This window comes from Ambystoma mexicanum, chromosome 6q, assembly GCF_040938575.1.
Source record: "Ambystoma mexicanum isolate Mex_15411 chromosome 6q, UKY_AmexF1_1, whole genome shotgun sequence".
In the NCBI taxonomy this organism is placed as follows: Eukaryota; Metazoa; Chordata; class Amphibia; order Caudata; family Ambystomatidae; genus Ambystoma; species Ambystoma mexicanum.
Window position 1 is genome coordinate 1,375,881,888 of NC_090937.1, and position 15,839 is coordinate 1,375,897,726.

Below are 15,839 nucleotides of genomic sequence, written 5' to 3' on the forward strand. Positions count from 1 at the left end.
AATTTGTCCCCCTAACAAGTACTCAACTGCAGCCCATACTCCTTACATCCTCCCACATTTCTCTCACATCTCCACCCAATGCCATAATGCCAGATGGCTCTCTGTGCAACACCAATCATTCTTTCAATTCCTGATCCTTGCATTCAAATGTATTCACGGGTTGTGCTCTCAGCCAACCGCTGCCAACCTGGTTAACATCTGGCTAACTTGTCTCAATTTCACCCCCCACTCTGAACCCTGAAATAATTGGCCCAGCTCAATCTGAGAAATGCTCTCCACCCGTCGTGTCTCTCATTTCCTCTCCCACACCAATCTTGAGCCCTGTCAATAGAGCTTCTTATCCCTCTAGTATTAAAAATAAAATCATAACCCAGGCTTTTAATAATTGATTTCTTCACTTAATATCCTTCAACACTGCTCTCAAATAGCACCCCCTTTTAGGGAGCAGGCACCCTACAGTGGCATCATCCCCTACCCTAAACCTCATCTTCAACTGCCATTCCACATAAATGCAAACTGTAAAGAGTGGGAATAATGTAATGTCAGTCTGATGTTCCTAATACAAGTTCCTACTTGAGTGTTCCCTTTTGACCAAAGGCATCATTTTGAACTTGCCATGAAAGATGCAGCTCCTGCTCTTAATTGGATGAAAATTGATTGCAAGGAAGTCACAAATGGTTTGTGTTAAATGCCTACAGGTGTTAGGGGCACTGAACTAAACGGTGCTAAAGGTGTCACGATGAGTCAATGCAAATGTGTAGTCACAGCCTAACTATGCGAATACCTATCTCCCACGGGTTTCCCTAACTAAGACTCTGTAACGGTATAAGTATTTCTTATATAGTCTCACCCTCTAGCTGAGGGTCACCCCCCCGGGACACTCTTGTCTCTCAGTTGGAGCCATCTCTCATAGTGGCCGTCTAATGCGAATAGCTCCTCAGGTAACGCTTGTCTCTCATGGCTTTGGTGTCAGAGCTCTCCAACCCACGTCTACACTTTTTCCAGACTATGAAAACAGCACCTCCTTTATAAATCATGGGCCAAGCACCTACTCCATGATTGGCTTAGGTTGTCCAATGTTTCTCTGTGTCCATTTGATTAGGAACAATGCTTTGTTATTCAGGACTCAGAAAGCTAGACATTAAAAACTCTGCTTGCCATGTTGAACTCATGCCATGAGCTTTTGGGGTTTGTTTCCTGAGCAGCCAGTTTCCCTCTCTTCTTTGCCTGCTGCTTTCCTTGCATGTAAAGGGGCTTGGGGATGTCAATGTGTGAGTTGCTGAAGAATGCTTGCTTCCCTTTCCCTTGGGACTTTGTAGTTGTGCATTAAACTGTGGTTCAAGGGTAAAATCAATATCTTTATATTTCAAGCCCTTCTGCTGAATGGAGGTAGAGTGGTGAGGATCACTACTATGCTGTTCTAACGGTGATGGAGAGGCCCCATTAGTGCACGAGGGGTGGGTTGGGTTGACCTTCTCGTCTAATTGGAGCTTGGCATACTTTGCACTTTGATTTCAGGAAATGGGGCCAATGATTCTATGCAGGCTGAATTAGTAATTTCCATTATTTCATTTTCTTAATATCTACTCTTTTCTTACATTTTATGCCAAAACAATTTGTATTCTTACTATAGCCCTCTCTCTGTGAATAATTCATTTCTCTTCTTTCTTTGTATGCCCAACAGCATCCCATTCCAATCAAATATATCTACTGTATTTGGGTTTTCTTTCAACTTCCCACTCCCAGCACCTACATCTCTCCATCAGTGGTCTAACTTAGCTGGCTCAATTTCTTCTCATCTGCAATGGTGCTTTCTTTGCCCATTCATTAGGTGTGTTTAGAGTCTGGCCCCATTTTACCAGTTTCAAAATGGAGTGTCTCCCTGCTGGATGCTGTACTTGTGGGGAGGGGTACTCTTCAAGCTGGACAGCCTCCCCGGCAGGCCAACCTATTAAGGACATCCCCTGGATGGAGGACATCCAGGGGATGTCCTGAATCCAGATGTAATGTACCAGGCAGTAGGCAAAATGGATCACTTTCCAGCAAAAACAGTCCATGCTGGAGTTTATGCACAGTATCTATCTTTAGGAGCAAGGCACAATAGGTACTAAGGCATAAACAGGGGCTACAATAAATCCACCATGTACCTGCAACAGGCACTGTGTGACAGATGGCCCTTGCTCCCAGAGCCCCACTAATCTCATGGGAGGGGCGGGAGTGGCTGTTCCAATCTTGATTATTTGCACAAACTGCTCAGATTGCAAAGGACTGATCCATTTGAAGAGAATGGGTCTCTTGGTGGTGATATGTATATCATGTTAAAACAGTGGCATTCCCCTATTCTCACTGATCTTTGATCTATTTTCTGCAACTGTGGCCAGGAAGAAAGTCTGGATCTCATTGCAGTTTTGGTCTGTTGCAACGGGTTTGGGGTATATATTAATATGATAAGCAATTTCTTTGGCGATCTTGAAGAACCCTGCCACAAGATTTGCTGCTTCCATTATCCAATGTGCGTTGTAAACCTCTATACCCATTTAACAGTAGAATGATGGCCCTATGGTGCATCTTGCAGTGGATCATATCTGCCCAGAATAGTTCCAACTTTTCTTTTGAAAGTGAGCATTGAACCATTTATTGGCTGCCTTTCATGTTGCATTATTTTTAACCGGATGGGTGTGACCTTAAAAAAAAAAAAGTTCAGTTAGTTATTTGCATATGCTTTCCTTTGTCTTCCTCAATAGCAAAGCTTGAGTCATGAACAACACTTTCCATAAGGTAAGCCCAGTCTCCTGAAAGCAGTTTTACAATGGTGGTGCAACGATCACCAATAATCTGGCTGGCCTTAATGACTTTACACTCTAGTAGAATTGGATAGGTTTACAATCCGCATCTACATTTTCTTTTCCATAAATCGACAATTGACTAATCGTAATATTTCCTTCCATTTTAAAAATAGAAACGTAATCCTCAAATTGCATTAATGAAACAGATTGATTTACACAGTTTCATGGAAATGTATTCTGACATTTTCCATAAATTCATCAGGCACAAAACATGTCTTCAAATAGCGTATTGAGCACAGAGGTCATGAGAAACGTGCAACTCTCATAGTGGACACCTAGGATAAACCCTCGAGCCGTAATTTAGCATTGCATAAACAGCAACCAATACTTCGACAGCTCAGTTATACTATATCAATTTGGATAATACTTAAACAATATTTAATCATATCGCAAGTCTAGTTAAAATAACACTAGGCTTGTGGAAGTAGTTCTCTAGTCCACAATACAAAGACATTTTGATCCACTTGTCCTATGCTGCGTTGATATAAAACAGCATTTTGCTGGGTTTCAGGCATACAAATAAACATTTCTATAGGATATACTGTAGACTTACCCTGTTCTTTACCATTAAGAAACACAGTGCCGTTCTCACCAACACCTTCTCCGTCCGAGCTTGGCCGCTCCAATGACAATTTCTGTACGGAAAGAAAAGACAACATCATCAAAGAGCAAGAACAAGTGGACCACGTCAATTTGTTGCAGAGGTGATGAACTGTAATCACTGATCATCAATGCAAAAATAACTGAGTATATACAAAAGTGCACTATTTGAATACATGACAGCATTAGTACTCTCATTAGTACAGGTTACCAGTATATAAAAGCTGCAGGGCAAAATGTAACGTGGCCCGCTACTAGTGTTATATGTGTCGTTTGCTGAAGTAAATTACTACGTGGTAATTTATTTCGAGGAAATTACTTTGATCTTAGAGGCTTCCTTCCAGAGGGGTAGTTTCTAACAGTGGAAGGACTATGGGACAAGGGGACCGTGTCACCTCTGGATCAGTTTCTATATTTTAGATTGAGAGAATCCCTGAAACGTCTATTTTCCACATTTCCCAAAGAACCAGGGGTAGCCCCGATCCTAGATTAAATTATAGAACGAGTGGATACCAGTAGAACTGTGTCCAATTTATACTGTGAAATACAGAGTACACAAGTGGAAATGGGTGGAGTCCTCACAGAGGAAATAGGAGATCTCTCTTGGGAGCACTATATCTGAGGAAGTATGGAGATACTGTTGTGCACAAACGAGAGAGATAGTGCTTAACAGTCTACTTAAATTGATTAACTTCAAGTATCTCCATCAGTTTTATTATAGTCCTGCAATGTTGCATAACTTTTTCCCAGATACATCAGCTGAATGCGTTCGGACTTCATACATGTAGCATGGAGCGGTCCGTCTGGGTCACAATTCTGGGGAAAAGTATTTGAGACGCCGAGTGACATTATAGGTAGAGGGTGGAACTAGCACCTGAGGTAGCCCTGTTAGGTAATACCAAACAGATTTCAGAACCTGTGAGAAAATTGGTGGGCTACTAAATCTACTATTGGCTGAGAGAAGAGTGGCGATGGTGTGGGTAAAAGACACAAGGTCCGGTGGTGGAACAGTGGAGAGAAAACATTCTTTATGGTAATGCGATGGAACTAGGATATGAGAGAGTGGTGCATCCCAGTGCCAGACTTTGGAACATCTGGGATCCTCATAAGCATCTTATTGCTCAAGCCCAAATGTATGCATTGGGCTCTAGAGCAGAAACGCCTCAAACGTTCTTGGTGATTGACTAATGGGGATCGCTGTAAACTTGGTAATGTGGCTTATGGAGGGGGATATATATTGTTGTAGAAAAGCTTGAGCACAAATGCAAGCTGATGGATAATTCTATAAATGATGCAAGAGAAAATGATTTCTGTAGGTGTAGAGCAGACGGGGTGGTTAATTCACTGGAGCAATGTCTTTCTGTTTGTTGAATGTGTATTTTTCTGTTTTGCTGTTATTCAAATCAATAAAAAGAGTTTCTTTAAAAATTATTTTGCTGGGGGAGGGGGTTATATTTGTATTTTAAGGGTTGGGGAGTATATGTGGAGGGAGTTTGGAGGTGGAAGCAGTGGGGAAGGGAGGTATGGGGGACACCTCACCATCTAAAAATAAAATATCCCAAAGAAAAACGAGGCGAATCGAAGTAATGTTGTCAAAGTAAATATATTATCTTTTTCCTAGATAATATAATTCACATTTAACAAACAGGAGTATGTTGTTTCACCCACATGGATAGTACTGTATCACATTAAAAACTTTCTCTTCAAATCGTCTACTCCTAAATTCTCCATTTCTATTAAGTGGCAAAGTGGGGACCTTCAGGCACGCAATAAAAACTTAACAGAAATACATTTTACTCCAATATTCACAATGTTGTCGTGGTTGTAAATAGAGTCAGGCTTTGAAAGTACATGTATTTCAAGTTTGGAATTGCCTGCAGTTTCTGGTCTGGGGGACACTGCATCCGAGTAATCCAAGCGACTTTTGTATTACGGGCATCTGCAGCAACATTTGATTTACTTACAATGGTGCAGATGAGCGCCAATATTTATGATGCATCATTTGCTACTGACTAAATACTCCTGGACTGCTCGAACCAACTGCTTCATGTGGAAATATATGGCTGCCCCAATTTCCGACAGTCCACCAGTAAACATTATTCCCGGCATACATTTCCCTTATGCACATAGCATGACCTGTCTGAAAGAGTAACATATAACAGTTGGCATTATAGCAAAGTTGCAAAATAAATTACTACCTTGCATATAAGGTGCAGTACCATACATTCCTGAAAAGAAGGCCTTTAAAGGTTGACTTGTTTTCTTCCCATTTTGATTTCTTCCAAAATTGCCATACAATAGAGACATCAATATCCCAAAAACAACAGGTTTCCTTCTGACTGATCCATAGTGTGGCGATTAGAGCTAAATTAAATCCGGCTGTTCTATATATTGTATAGCTATTCATCCAAGTCTCATCTAAGTTTTATCCCTCAACGGGGTGATGGTGCCCATTGTCAAGGGTGGTAGAGATGCAACCCAGCCCCCCCCGCTTACCGTATCTGGGCTGTGATCTGATAGTCTAAGGAGGTTCGGAGGAAGCTTCTTCCAGAAGGACAGTGTATTTGAGAAGAAGGAATCCGGTAAACCTATGGTTGTCCCTCCATGATTTATCCCGATAAATCTGGCTAAGCATATTGATCATGTTTTTTCATGACCCATGATTCCATGTGGATGGATAATGGCAGGCCAGATTCTGCAATTAGTCATGCTCCTGACCCCACCACAACATCATTTTGTAGTACTTTTTCAGAAGCTGTTTTGTAGTTCTTTTTGCAGACTTATAACTTGCTTTCGTCTAGAAGTAAGATGTTCTAACTTCTAGCAACATTGACATGGTGGTTAGCTTGGAGGACGACGATGATCTTTCTCAGCATCATCGCGGGTCAATCGTTTGTCACACGAATCAAAGCAGATATAGAGCGACTTTTTGGCATGATTTAGAAACATCTGCTCAAATGAAATAATTTTCGTTCCAAGAACATGTGCAGATATTAATCAGAGGGCTGTGCATGTTATAAACTAACTAGAATTTTCAGTTTCCGCATAAACTCACAAGGAGAGCTTTGAAAATGAAATTGGAAACTTTAACACCTTTCTAAATACGCTTTTATAAAATGTATTAATTTATTAATTGATTATCTTCCAGAACAGATCAGGCTAGGCATATGAGCACCAATACAAATATATGAGCACCTGGAGAAGGCCCTCGGGTGGTAGTGGTGCGTGGTATACATATGAGACATAATGTGCATCCCAACCTTACAAAAATCGCAGTGCATAACATGTTCAACTAGTCAAGTGGCAACAACGGCTTCGGTACCATTAAGGTAGTACTGGTACTCACTGTGTAATGGTGGCTAGCATGTACAATGCTGGCTAAGTAGATTTAGTTGGAAAGAGGGTGGTGAGTCATGAGTGTCAGCCAATGTGCAGAATGTTTGGGATAAGGCATAAAACTACTGATCGCGTAACCACAAATTATAGATTTCCCTATGATTCAAACAGGATAAAGTTGCAATAGAAGCCAACAAAAATAAAAAATAAATCATTGTAGGTTTAAAACACAAAACAAATCACAGGAACTTACCCCCCCCCACGTCCCAGACACAGAGGGGTTGACACATTTATAGCTCATTCTCGATTCTGTTAGTGGTGGTGCATGGCCGTTCTTAGTTGGTGGAGCGATTTGTCTGGTTAATTGCGATAACAAACAAGACTCCGCCATGCTATTTGTACAACCCCCAGCAGTTGGCATTACACTTTTTTTTTTCTCTTTTTCTTTTGCATTTTTAAGGCGCTCATACAGCCCGTGGGCATCGAGGCATTAGATGTGTAATTGCTTTTTTTTTGTTTGTTTTAGTTGCATATTTATAACGCGCTTAAATACCCAGAGGTTTCTAAGTGCGGACCCGGGGATCGAACCTGTGTTGCTTCGTTTCGTCTTGCTTCCAAGGCGAACACGTTGCCGCTGAGCTATCCTCCCACTTCTTAGAACAACAAGTGGCATTAAGCCACACAAGATCTAGCAATATATATTGTTGTTTTATTATGTATTTATTTACAAACATGGAAAAAACAAGCTCCCTTGATCACACAGGAGCGTTCAGAGGTAATATTGCAGTTAAACAGGAAGCAGTGAGCCTCTTATATTGGGGAGAATTCAAGTGAAATAATGACCTAGTTTGAGGGTGGTGGGAGAGGGGGGTAAGTAGAACAGATGCAGGGGATGATAGTGGACAGACTTAGGACAGATAATTGTCAACATTTGAATGCATATAGGCCGACTAGCCCGCTAGGCAAGGTTTGAGGCCTAGAGAGAAGTGAAGAAGCGACGGAAGGGTTGGGGGGAAGTGTAGGAAGGCGAGAGTAGTAGGGCTGGAAAGGGGAGTCGGGAAGATAGTCCAGAAGCAAGGAGGTGGGCTTTCAATTTGCTTTTGAAAGGATCAATGAGGACCGTGGTATGAATTTCAAAGGGAAGGGAGTTACATGTAAGCGGAGCAAGAAGGGTTAAAGAGAGAAAGCGGGAGATAGCACAGGGAAGGTGAGGTGCCATGAGGGACACTGAGGAGGGAGAGCAGAGGTTGTGATAGAGTTGGTAGGGGTTGATAGGAGAGGATTGATACAGCGTTAGGTTTCCATGGATGGATTTATGAACTAGCAGGAGAATTTGGACTTGTTTTGCATAGATAGCCACCCAGCCTGCTGGCAATAGAAGGAAGTAGGGGTGAAGCGGGGAAGTTCAAAGAGAGTCTTGGTTGCAATGTTAATTACTTTGTCAAGGCGACAGAATGCATAGTTTGGGAGACCAAAGAGGATACTGGCACAATAGTCCAGTTTAGTGAATACAAGAAGGGAAGGAGGTGCCCGAGTTTCCTGATATTTAGGATGTTGATTCTGACAATGCAGTTTTAGAGCTGAAGAGAGAAGGAGTGTGAAGGTTCGTAAATGACACCAAGGTTTCTTGCAGACGAGGGGGTAGAGGAGTGTCAGGTGGGAACTGGAAAGACGCGCCACACCCACAACCCAGGGTGCCCATGGTGCTATGGCCCAGCCCGAGCATGCAGAAGAGGAGACGCTGGGGCCACGATCCTTCCAGCAGATGGGCCCCGACACAGACGGGCATGTCCAGCAGGATTGGGTTAAACTGCGGGCACATACTCAACCAAACAGCGGAGAGGGATTCCACAGATAGCCCCTTCTCTGAGCCAGCCCCGAGCTGGCCGGTTGCTCCCTCTCCAACTCGCCAGTGGGCAGGTGTTGACCGGGCCCAGGTAGAAAGGGAAGTCCCAAGTTGGAGCTTCTGGGAGGTAAGGGAAACTTGACTGCCCTCGAAGGACACCTTCCAAAGCAGATGGGACATAGAACTATGGGGAAGCTCTGAGCCATGGCACAGCCAGGCCTTCTCAAAGGCAGGAGTCGAGGTTCCATCCGCCCATCACCATGGGTGAACAATGGCCAGATCTGCCGGTACAGCGGATGACCTTCCCTCATGTTGAGGTACCAGGAGCCTGGGTCTGTGCAGTCAGGCTGGGGATTGAAGACTCCAGCGGTCCCACCCAACCACTCTGTCCTTCACAGGTTAGGAGGTCATGGTCGCTGGGGGAGAAATTATCAGGTAGGGAGCAGAGTGGCCTATCTCCATTGCCGTGGAAAGCGGATGGTGGAGGGCTTCCCGGTCAGAGCACCTGGAACTAATTTATTTAAGCCACTAATGGACTTGGCCGACTCCCAAGTGGGGAAGCTGGACTGGGCACCAGGCAGTTTCTCTATGCGGTGGGCGAGGCTTGCACATCGATGAATGCAGCTAACTGTGAGAATTAGTGTTAATTGCAGGACACATTGATCATCAACATTTCTGGGTAAAGCTAGATCACCTCATAGGAATGCCAAGGTACGAAACATTAATAATATTGTCATTTCCAAGTTTGCAACACTACACAGAAAATCTGCAGCTGTGTTCTACTGCAAAACAAATATTAAAGGTAATGCAGAGAAATCAACATTGTCTTTCACATGTTTTGGAAACTCCATTCAAAAGAGTTTTTAGAAATGTTACACCATCAGGATGACCTGGAGCGCATGCCAAGGAATCGAACACAACATTGTGGACTCACTGCAGAGTGCACATTTTAAATTGTGTACTCTACCAGCCAGACCCTAAAGAGCCACACCATGATTTGTGAACAGAGGAAATTCTGCATGTCCGTTTAGATACTCTGCTTAGCTAATTTAAATATGTTGAAACTATATGTAGTACTGATCCACCTCATCACCTTGCCCAGTCAGTCCAGAGTCCCAGGTCCTTCATCCAGTCCTGGGACACAATGTATGATCTTGGGAAACTTAGTAAGCCACTACCAACTCTCTGTCGGAGGCTGTAGCACCACATATCCCCCCTTCACAGGAGCAGGCCTAAATAAGTCAAACTTGACATGATTTCCCACATCCCAAAAGAATATCTTGTCTCTTAAATTATACATGATCATGTTAATGGGTCATATACTTCTCAGCTCATCATAGCACATAACAGATGTGAACAATGTATTTTACTAAACCTAAGAATGTGTGCAATCAATCTCCAATACTTTTCATAATTCATAAAAAGTACCTGCAGGATGTGCTTTCAGACTAGATTTGTTGAATAATGAACATTCAATGTGTGAAGCGCAGGTTCACCTACTGAGGCCTAGGACGATGCATGCAACAAGGAGAACTTGGGTTATCCCTGCTTGGGCCCATTACAAAATTATATTTCAAATCAGCCATTCTCTTCTGCATCATGTGTGTCAGTGGGACTCTGTTATGCATTTCAGTGCTTTGCCGATTTCAGGCCAACAATGCAAGGCACCTCATATACACATCATGGGCACGGACACCAGTTCCACAGTAGTTAGTTTGGAAGTGTAAGCCCAGTAGCCTTACGAAAAAAGATAGTCTCTTTTATTTGGGCTGTCTGGTTTTAAATATATTAGGCTTACAATCTATATTGCTCAGAAATGCAAGACATGTTTGTTGGGCTCCTGTGGCGATGTATGTATGTTTTACTGTGTGTTTATATTCATGTAGATGTTTATTTCAGGTATGTGCACCTCCTATGACCCTGAAGATTGCAGCAACATTCCCAGGTTAGCACTCAAACTAGTTGGTCATTTTCAGTTTCCAGTGTGTTCCTCTAGCCTTATATCTGTATAGGCAGTCTTTGATCCCCCTTGTCTAATTTTCTGTAAAAATCTTTTTAGTTCTCTGCGTTTTCTTCAAGTATTTTCTGAGGCAGATAATGCACAAAGTAATTAATTATTTTGTATTGGGTATCTTGTCCACATAAATATACAAATGAGGTGTTGGGTGTCTGTTTACATTGGGGTGCAAACATGGCTGCAAAATGAAATATTTAGGCTTCTGTGATATTATTAAAGATGTATATTTTTCATTATAGTGTGTTTAAACCCTATGGCTTCTTTGACCTCATTTAATATGTGTACTTTTGACCTCGGATGCATAATTATTAGTATTAATTTATATATTCAAGTCACCCCCAGAGTACCATGCATTGAACATTTAGCTTCCTCTGGCCTGTTAAAAAAGGTTCTTAGGCGAAACAAGTCTGCCCGTTTTAGCTTTTATTCTAACTTCTTCTGAAAGAGTTTACTGGGGTGGCCAGGGAGAGGCACCCCACAGAAAGAGAAGCAATAGTATTGAATATTATCGTAATGCCCTGCTGACCTAGTGTAAAACCGCTGTGATTTCTCTCCCCTGTTCCTCATATTCATTATTGACCTCAGTGGGGGGGAGGGGGTTTGGGGGGTCCCTAATTAACCTTTCCCCACCATGTTTTTGCTTCTTTGATTGATGACCACTTCAGTTGTTGTCCCACTGTAATTTTACTCCCTGGAGTCATACTGTCACTTCCCTAACTGGTTTTGCACGCTCATTTTTTGCCCCACTGTAATTGTACTCCCTGCTTCTGCATATTAATTGTTGCCCCATTTTTATAGTTGTCTCAGTGTGATTCGGCTTTTTTTCTCACATGATTGTGCTCGCGTTTATTTTTTTACTTTAATTGCTGCCCCACTCTGAACTGCTACCTGGTGACCAAAGTTAATTGTTACTAGAGCTGGGCGATATGGACCAAAAGACACATCTTTATATTTTTGGGATGAATAGTGATATATGATATATATCTCGATATGTTTATGAGGGTTAAATGCTCAGATGTAAGCTGTCAACTGCATGCGAGATGTCACAAACACCTTTCCAAGACATTTATCAAAATAAAGTGCAAACACTGGGGTCCTCTCCCTGTTTGAGAATACACAGCTGTGTAAAATGTAAATAAAAAATAGTATATGTAATAATGTATATATATGTATATATATCGCAATGTTAACACACTTGTCTCATCCTAGATCAATTTTGAAAATCTATTGATATATCTCCAAAACTCAATATATTGCCCAGCCTTAATTGTTGCCCCACTGTGATTTTGCTACCCTGTGCCCCACATCATTGTTGCCCATATTAACAGTGGCCCCACTGTGATTTTGCTCCTACTGTGACTCTGCTCCCTGCTGTCACCATTTTATGTTAGCTTCAGTATTTTGGCTTCCTTGTTGTGCCGCAAACTGCTACTCCCTTCCCTAGTCACAAGACAGCAACTCTCAAAGGTAAGTAAACAATATCTTACCTTCTCAAACATCATACAAGTTTACTTTCCAACACCTCATGTCCTGCATAAATTCTCGCCCAGCTGGGCTTTTCTGATTTGGTGTCCTCTGGGAATGTATGTATGTGTGTTATGTATTTGTCTAATGTGTAACAATCACCAAGCGGGTATAATGGTGCTGTAGGTTATGGACGAATTATGCTGTCATTTCAATTAACAGACTGGCCTTAGAAGAGAGATCAACTGAATGGAGAGGTACTGCCCAGGACAGAAAACAAAGTTTTCAGTTTTCTGAAAGAAGCTAGATCCTGTGTTTCCTTAGAGCAAGGTGAACCACATTCTGCAAATTAGAGGCCAGGTGAATGAACGTACAACCTCCAAATCTGACTCTTGTAAATCTTTGAATAACCAAGGTGTAAGAGTTCAGCAATCTCAAAGATGTACTTGGATGGTAAAGATGCAAGAATAAGGACAAAGGATTGATGTGATTTCCATGGACCCATTTATGGACCAATCATAAACTCTTGAAGATGATCTGCTGCTTAGCTGGTAGCCAACGCAAAGATCACAGAGCAGGCAAGGCATGGTGGCGCTTCCTGAAGCCCCGGGAGCTATCGGGCTACAAAGTTCTGCATATGTTGCAGCTGCAAATTTAGAGTTCCAGAAACATACTATTGCTAAAATCAAGGCTGGACAAAACAAAGGCATTATTAAATGTAACCTTGTGAGTAAATGAGAGCAGAGGCATCAGGTTCCTTATTTCCTGTTTTGATTGAAACAGGCACGAGCAACAGGGGGAATTGGATGAGTAAAGGGCAAATCTGATCTCAAATTATGCAACAAGTGTTAAACGAATCACCATCTACTCAAAATTAATGTCAAGGATCCCAGATCAGCTGAAGATAGACTGTGAACCTAAATACCAGCTATTGGGAGCCTACGTTCACACACAAACGGAAGCAATGGACTAAAAACAGTGGCTAGTGATCAGGCTAACTTGCAAGACCCAGACTGACTGACTGACAAACCTTGTATCAATACAATATTTCAGTGATGCAACTGCTATCATCATAATTTTAAGACCTTGCCACAATGTGAAGATCCAGCAGATACTAAAAAGCAGGTAGCTAAACAATTAACTCGGACACTCAGTAAAAGAGTATGTCAGCTGTATGAAGTCAGCTGGAATTCATAGCAGGATGTTAGCTATCATAAAACATTCACTGGTGGGGAGACTTAGCCTTGGACTTAATCATGAAACTAGTTTGCTATGCCTACAAAAAGATCTTATGAAGCACATATGTAGTAGAAACATTACATATCTATGTGAGCTGAATATTGGCAGTGGAGGATTTGCAATAGCATTTTAGCAATATCTGCTGGGTAAAACACTTTGAACCAATATTGCCTTGCCATCTGTTCCTGGCATTAGAGATGTATTGCAAGGTGCTTTATATTATCTGACTGAGGAAAACATTCACAAGATCCTTTCTTTCCATGGAACTTGATCTCCCCGCATAGATCTTCCTTCTATAACGGAGCCTTTCGGGTCATGGTTGAGATTAATATCCACTCATACGCCCAAACTAAGAATTCTTTGACCAGATAAATTGGCATCGCTAATGATAACCACATATTTCTACTACCAAGTCAAAATACAACTCTGACCCGATTGTTTAAATCATATTGATGGTCTGGGGCCTTTTGCCGACAAATCTGTTGGACTATTGCCTATTCATTACTCGTGTCTTACTCTTAGTTTCCGAAAACCAGGTATTTACCTCTGACAAAGATGCATACAAATGAATACCTTGATCCGCTATTTCAGACCAACATGTGAAGATATTGAGTCATATTTCCCTAGGCAGAAGTAGTCAAGGGAGGGTACCCATGATGCTTGCCAGGGAGCTAGGAGTCAATGGCTAAAACTCACAGCAACATGTCTTCAATGGTTGCACAGCTGCAAATCCCACAGCCAATCAAGTATGACTGGCTTTGCCTTTGCCACCCTAATCCCATGTATACTTTACAGGTATGCACTGTGATACACAGTTCAAGACATCATCTGGAAAATACTATACACATCAGAAAAAGATCAGAGATTTAGGAGAACATGGTTAAAACACTTAGCGTCAGTAAACTGCTTATTCTCTACATTTAATTATTAGGACTTTCCTCTACCTTTTCTAGCTCACTCTTGGGTACAGGAGAACTAGAGGACAGCCCATCAGAATCGAATGCATCGTTACAGCTGCTGCAAACATCTTTTATAACCTGAAAAATATCAAACAAAACAAAAAGAAATGTAATACACTATCAGGAAAAATTGTGAATTAAGAAAATAAAAATACAGGCACAGGAAAAACACATCAAATTGCATTTATTTGATTACAAATTCTAAACATTTTTTAATACAGTCTACCCTCCAAAAAAGAAAACAGAGTCCGTCAAGCAGTGCCTCGTCTTCAAGGAACCAGAGTCAGAAAGTAACACTTCAATTAATCTAACCTTTGTCTTAAAACAGTAACATTTTATTATACCCATGTGCCATGAATTTACAGAAATTAAAAACAGTGTTAGTCAGCGCAAATCCTCACCTTAACAGGAAGGTTTGCTGTTTTTGTAACCTAAGCATCCAGCTTGTCAACCGTCTATGATTTAGTAATCGATGCACGAATCTTAACACTCAAGCAGTGTTCCAAACCTACATTAAGCAGGATTTTTCTCCGTTTAATTTCCCACCACCATAGCTTTTACATGAGCAGGTACAAAACAAGTGTCCGACTGTCTCTAGTGAAAGATTGCGAAAAAAAACATACCTGCTTTGCCTTAAGCACATCAAATAAATGCACAGGAGTGCCCAAGGCCATACCACACAGAATCCTGGACAGGTAGGACCCCTAATCTTACACATAGTATTTCCCTCCTTACCTTGGGGGAGGTCATGTTTTCCAGGTATGGCTGCATCCCAGATGCTTTGGGTAGTGTGATATCACATTTTAAGGATTTTAGCCTCTGAACCTTAGCTGGTTATAATTTCCTATATGCCGAGCCATTGTACCCATTTTACACAAATCAAATGCAAGTAAAGAACAAGTTTCCATACCGAGAGTTCCAACATATTCTGGTAAAGGTCACATTTGAACGGTGGCCCTTCCCCCGTACCCATATTCATGATGGATGGTTTTGTAATATTTATGTACTTTTTTTTTTTTATTTGTATATGGTTTATAAAAACCTTTACAAAACGAACATTCTTTAACAATATATCGCAAATATATTTACACAATTTAAAACATTCTCGTTTTTTTCCCGTACAAATAATAAGATATTTAGAAAGCATCAACATTCCTGTAATATTTAACATTATACATAATCCAGTGTATAAACAATCTCATCACAATTTTCTTATTCTCCGTCCTTTACCATAGTTTACAACATTCTAGTATACACTAAAGTCTTTAATTTAAGTGAGCGATAAGGAGATAGGTTGTGATCCCATAAACATTTAACATTATCCTTGATCATAAGATACTGTCTATAAACAATCACCCACAGCTGGAGAGGTGATGTTAAGAGGACTGCATTCTTATAAACATTAGCCTAATCCTTGATTATAGCATACTCAGTATAGTCCATCTCTTATCTTATCTTATGATTGCCAGTTTTTGATTTGTTCTTGTCATGTCACGCGGGAGACTGGGGTCTGCCGCTCCCATTTCCTCCTG

The 15,839-nt window shown here is 41.4% G+C and overlaps 1 protein-coding gene across 4 annotated transcripts in view; it reads right to left on the reverse strand.

Moving 5' to 3' along the window:
- Positions 1-15,839, reverse strand: part of AFAP1 (actin filament associated protein 1) — a 551,057-nt gene that overhangs the window by 132,636 nt on the left and 402,582 nt on the right. For all 4 annotated transcript variants that reach the window (XM_069632010.1, XM_069632009.1, XM_069632011.1 and 1 more), the window contains exons 7-8: positions 14,293-14,385; positions 3,400-3,481 (exon numbers count right to left, since the gene is read on the reverse strand). In XM_069632010.1, the coding sequence (XP_069488111.1) occupies positions 3,400-3,481; positions 14,293-14,385 (175 nt within the window). The remainder of the gene's footprint in view (positions 1-3,399; positions 3,482-14,292; positions 14,386-15,839) is intronic.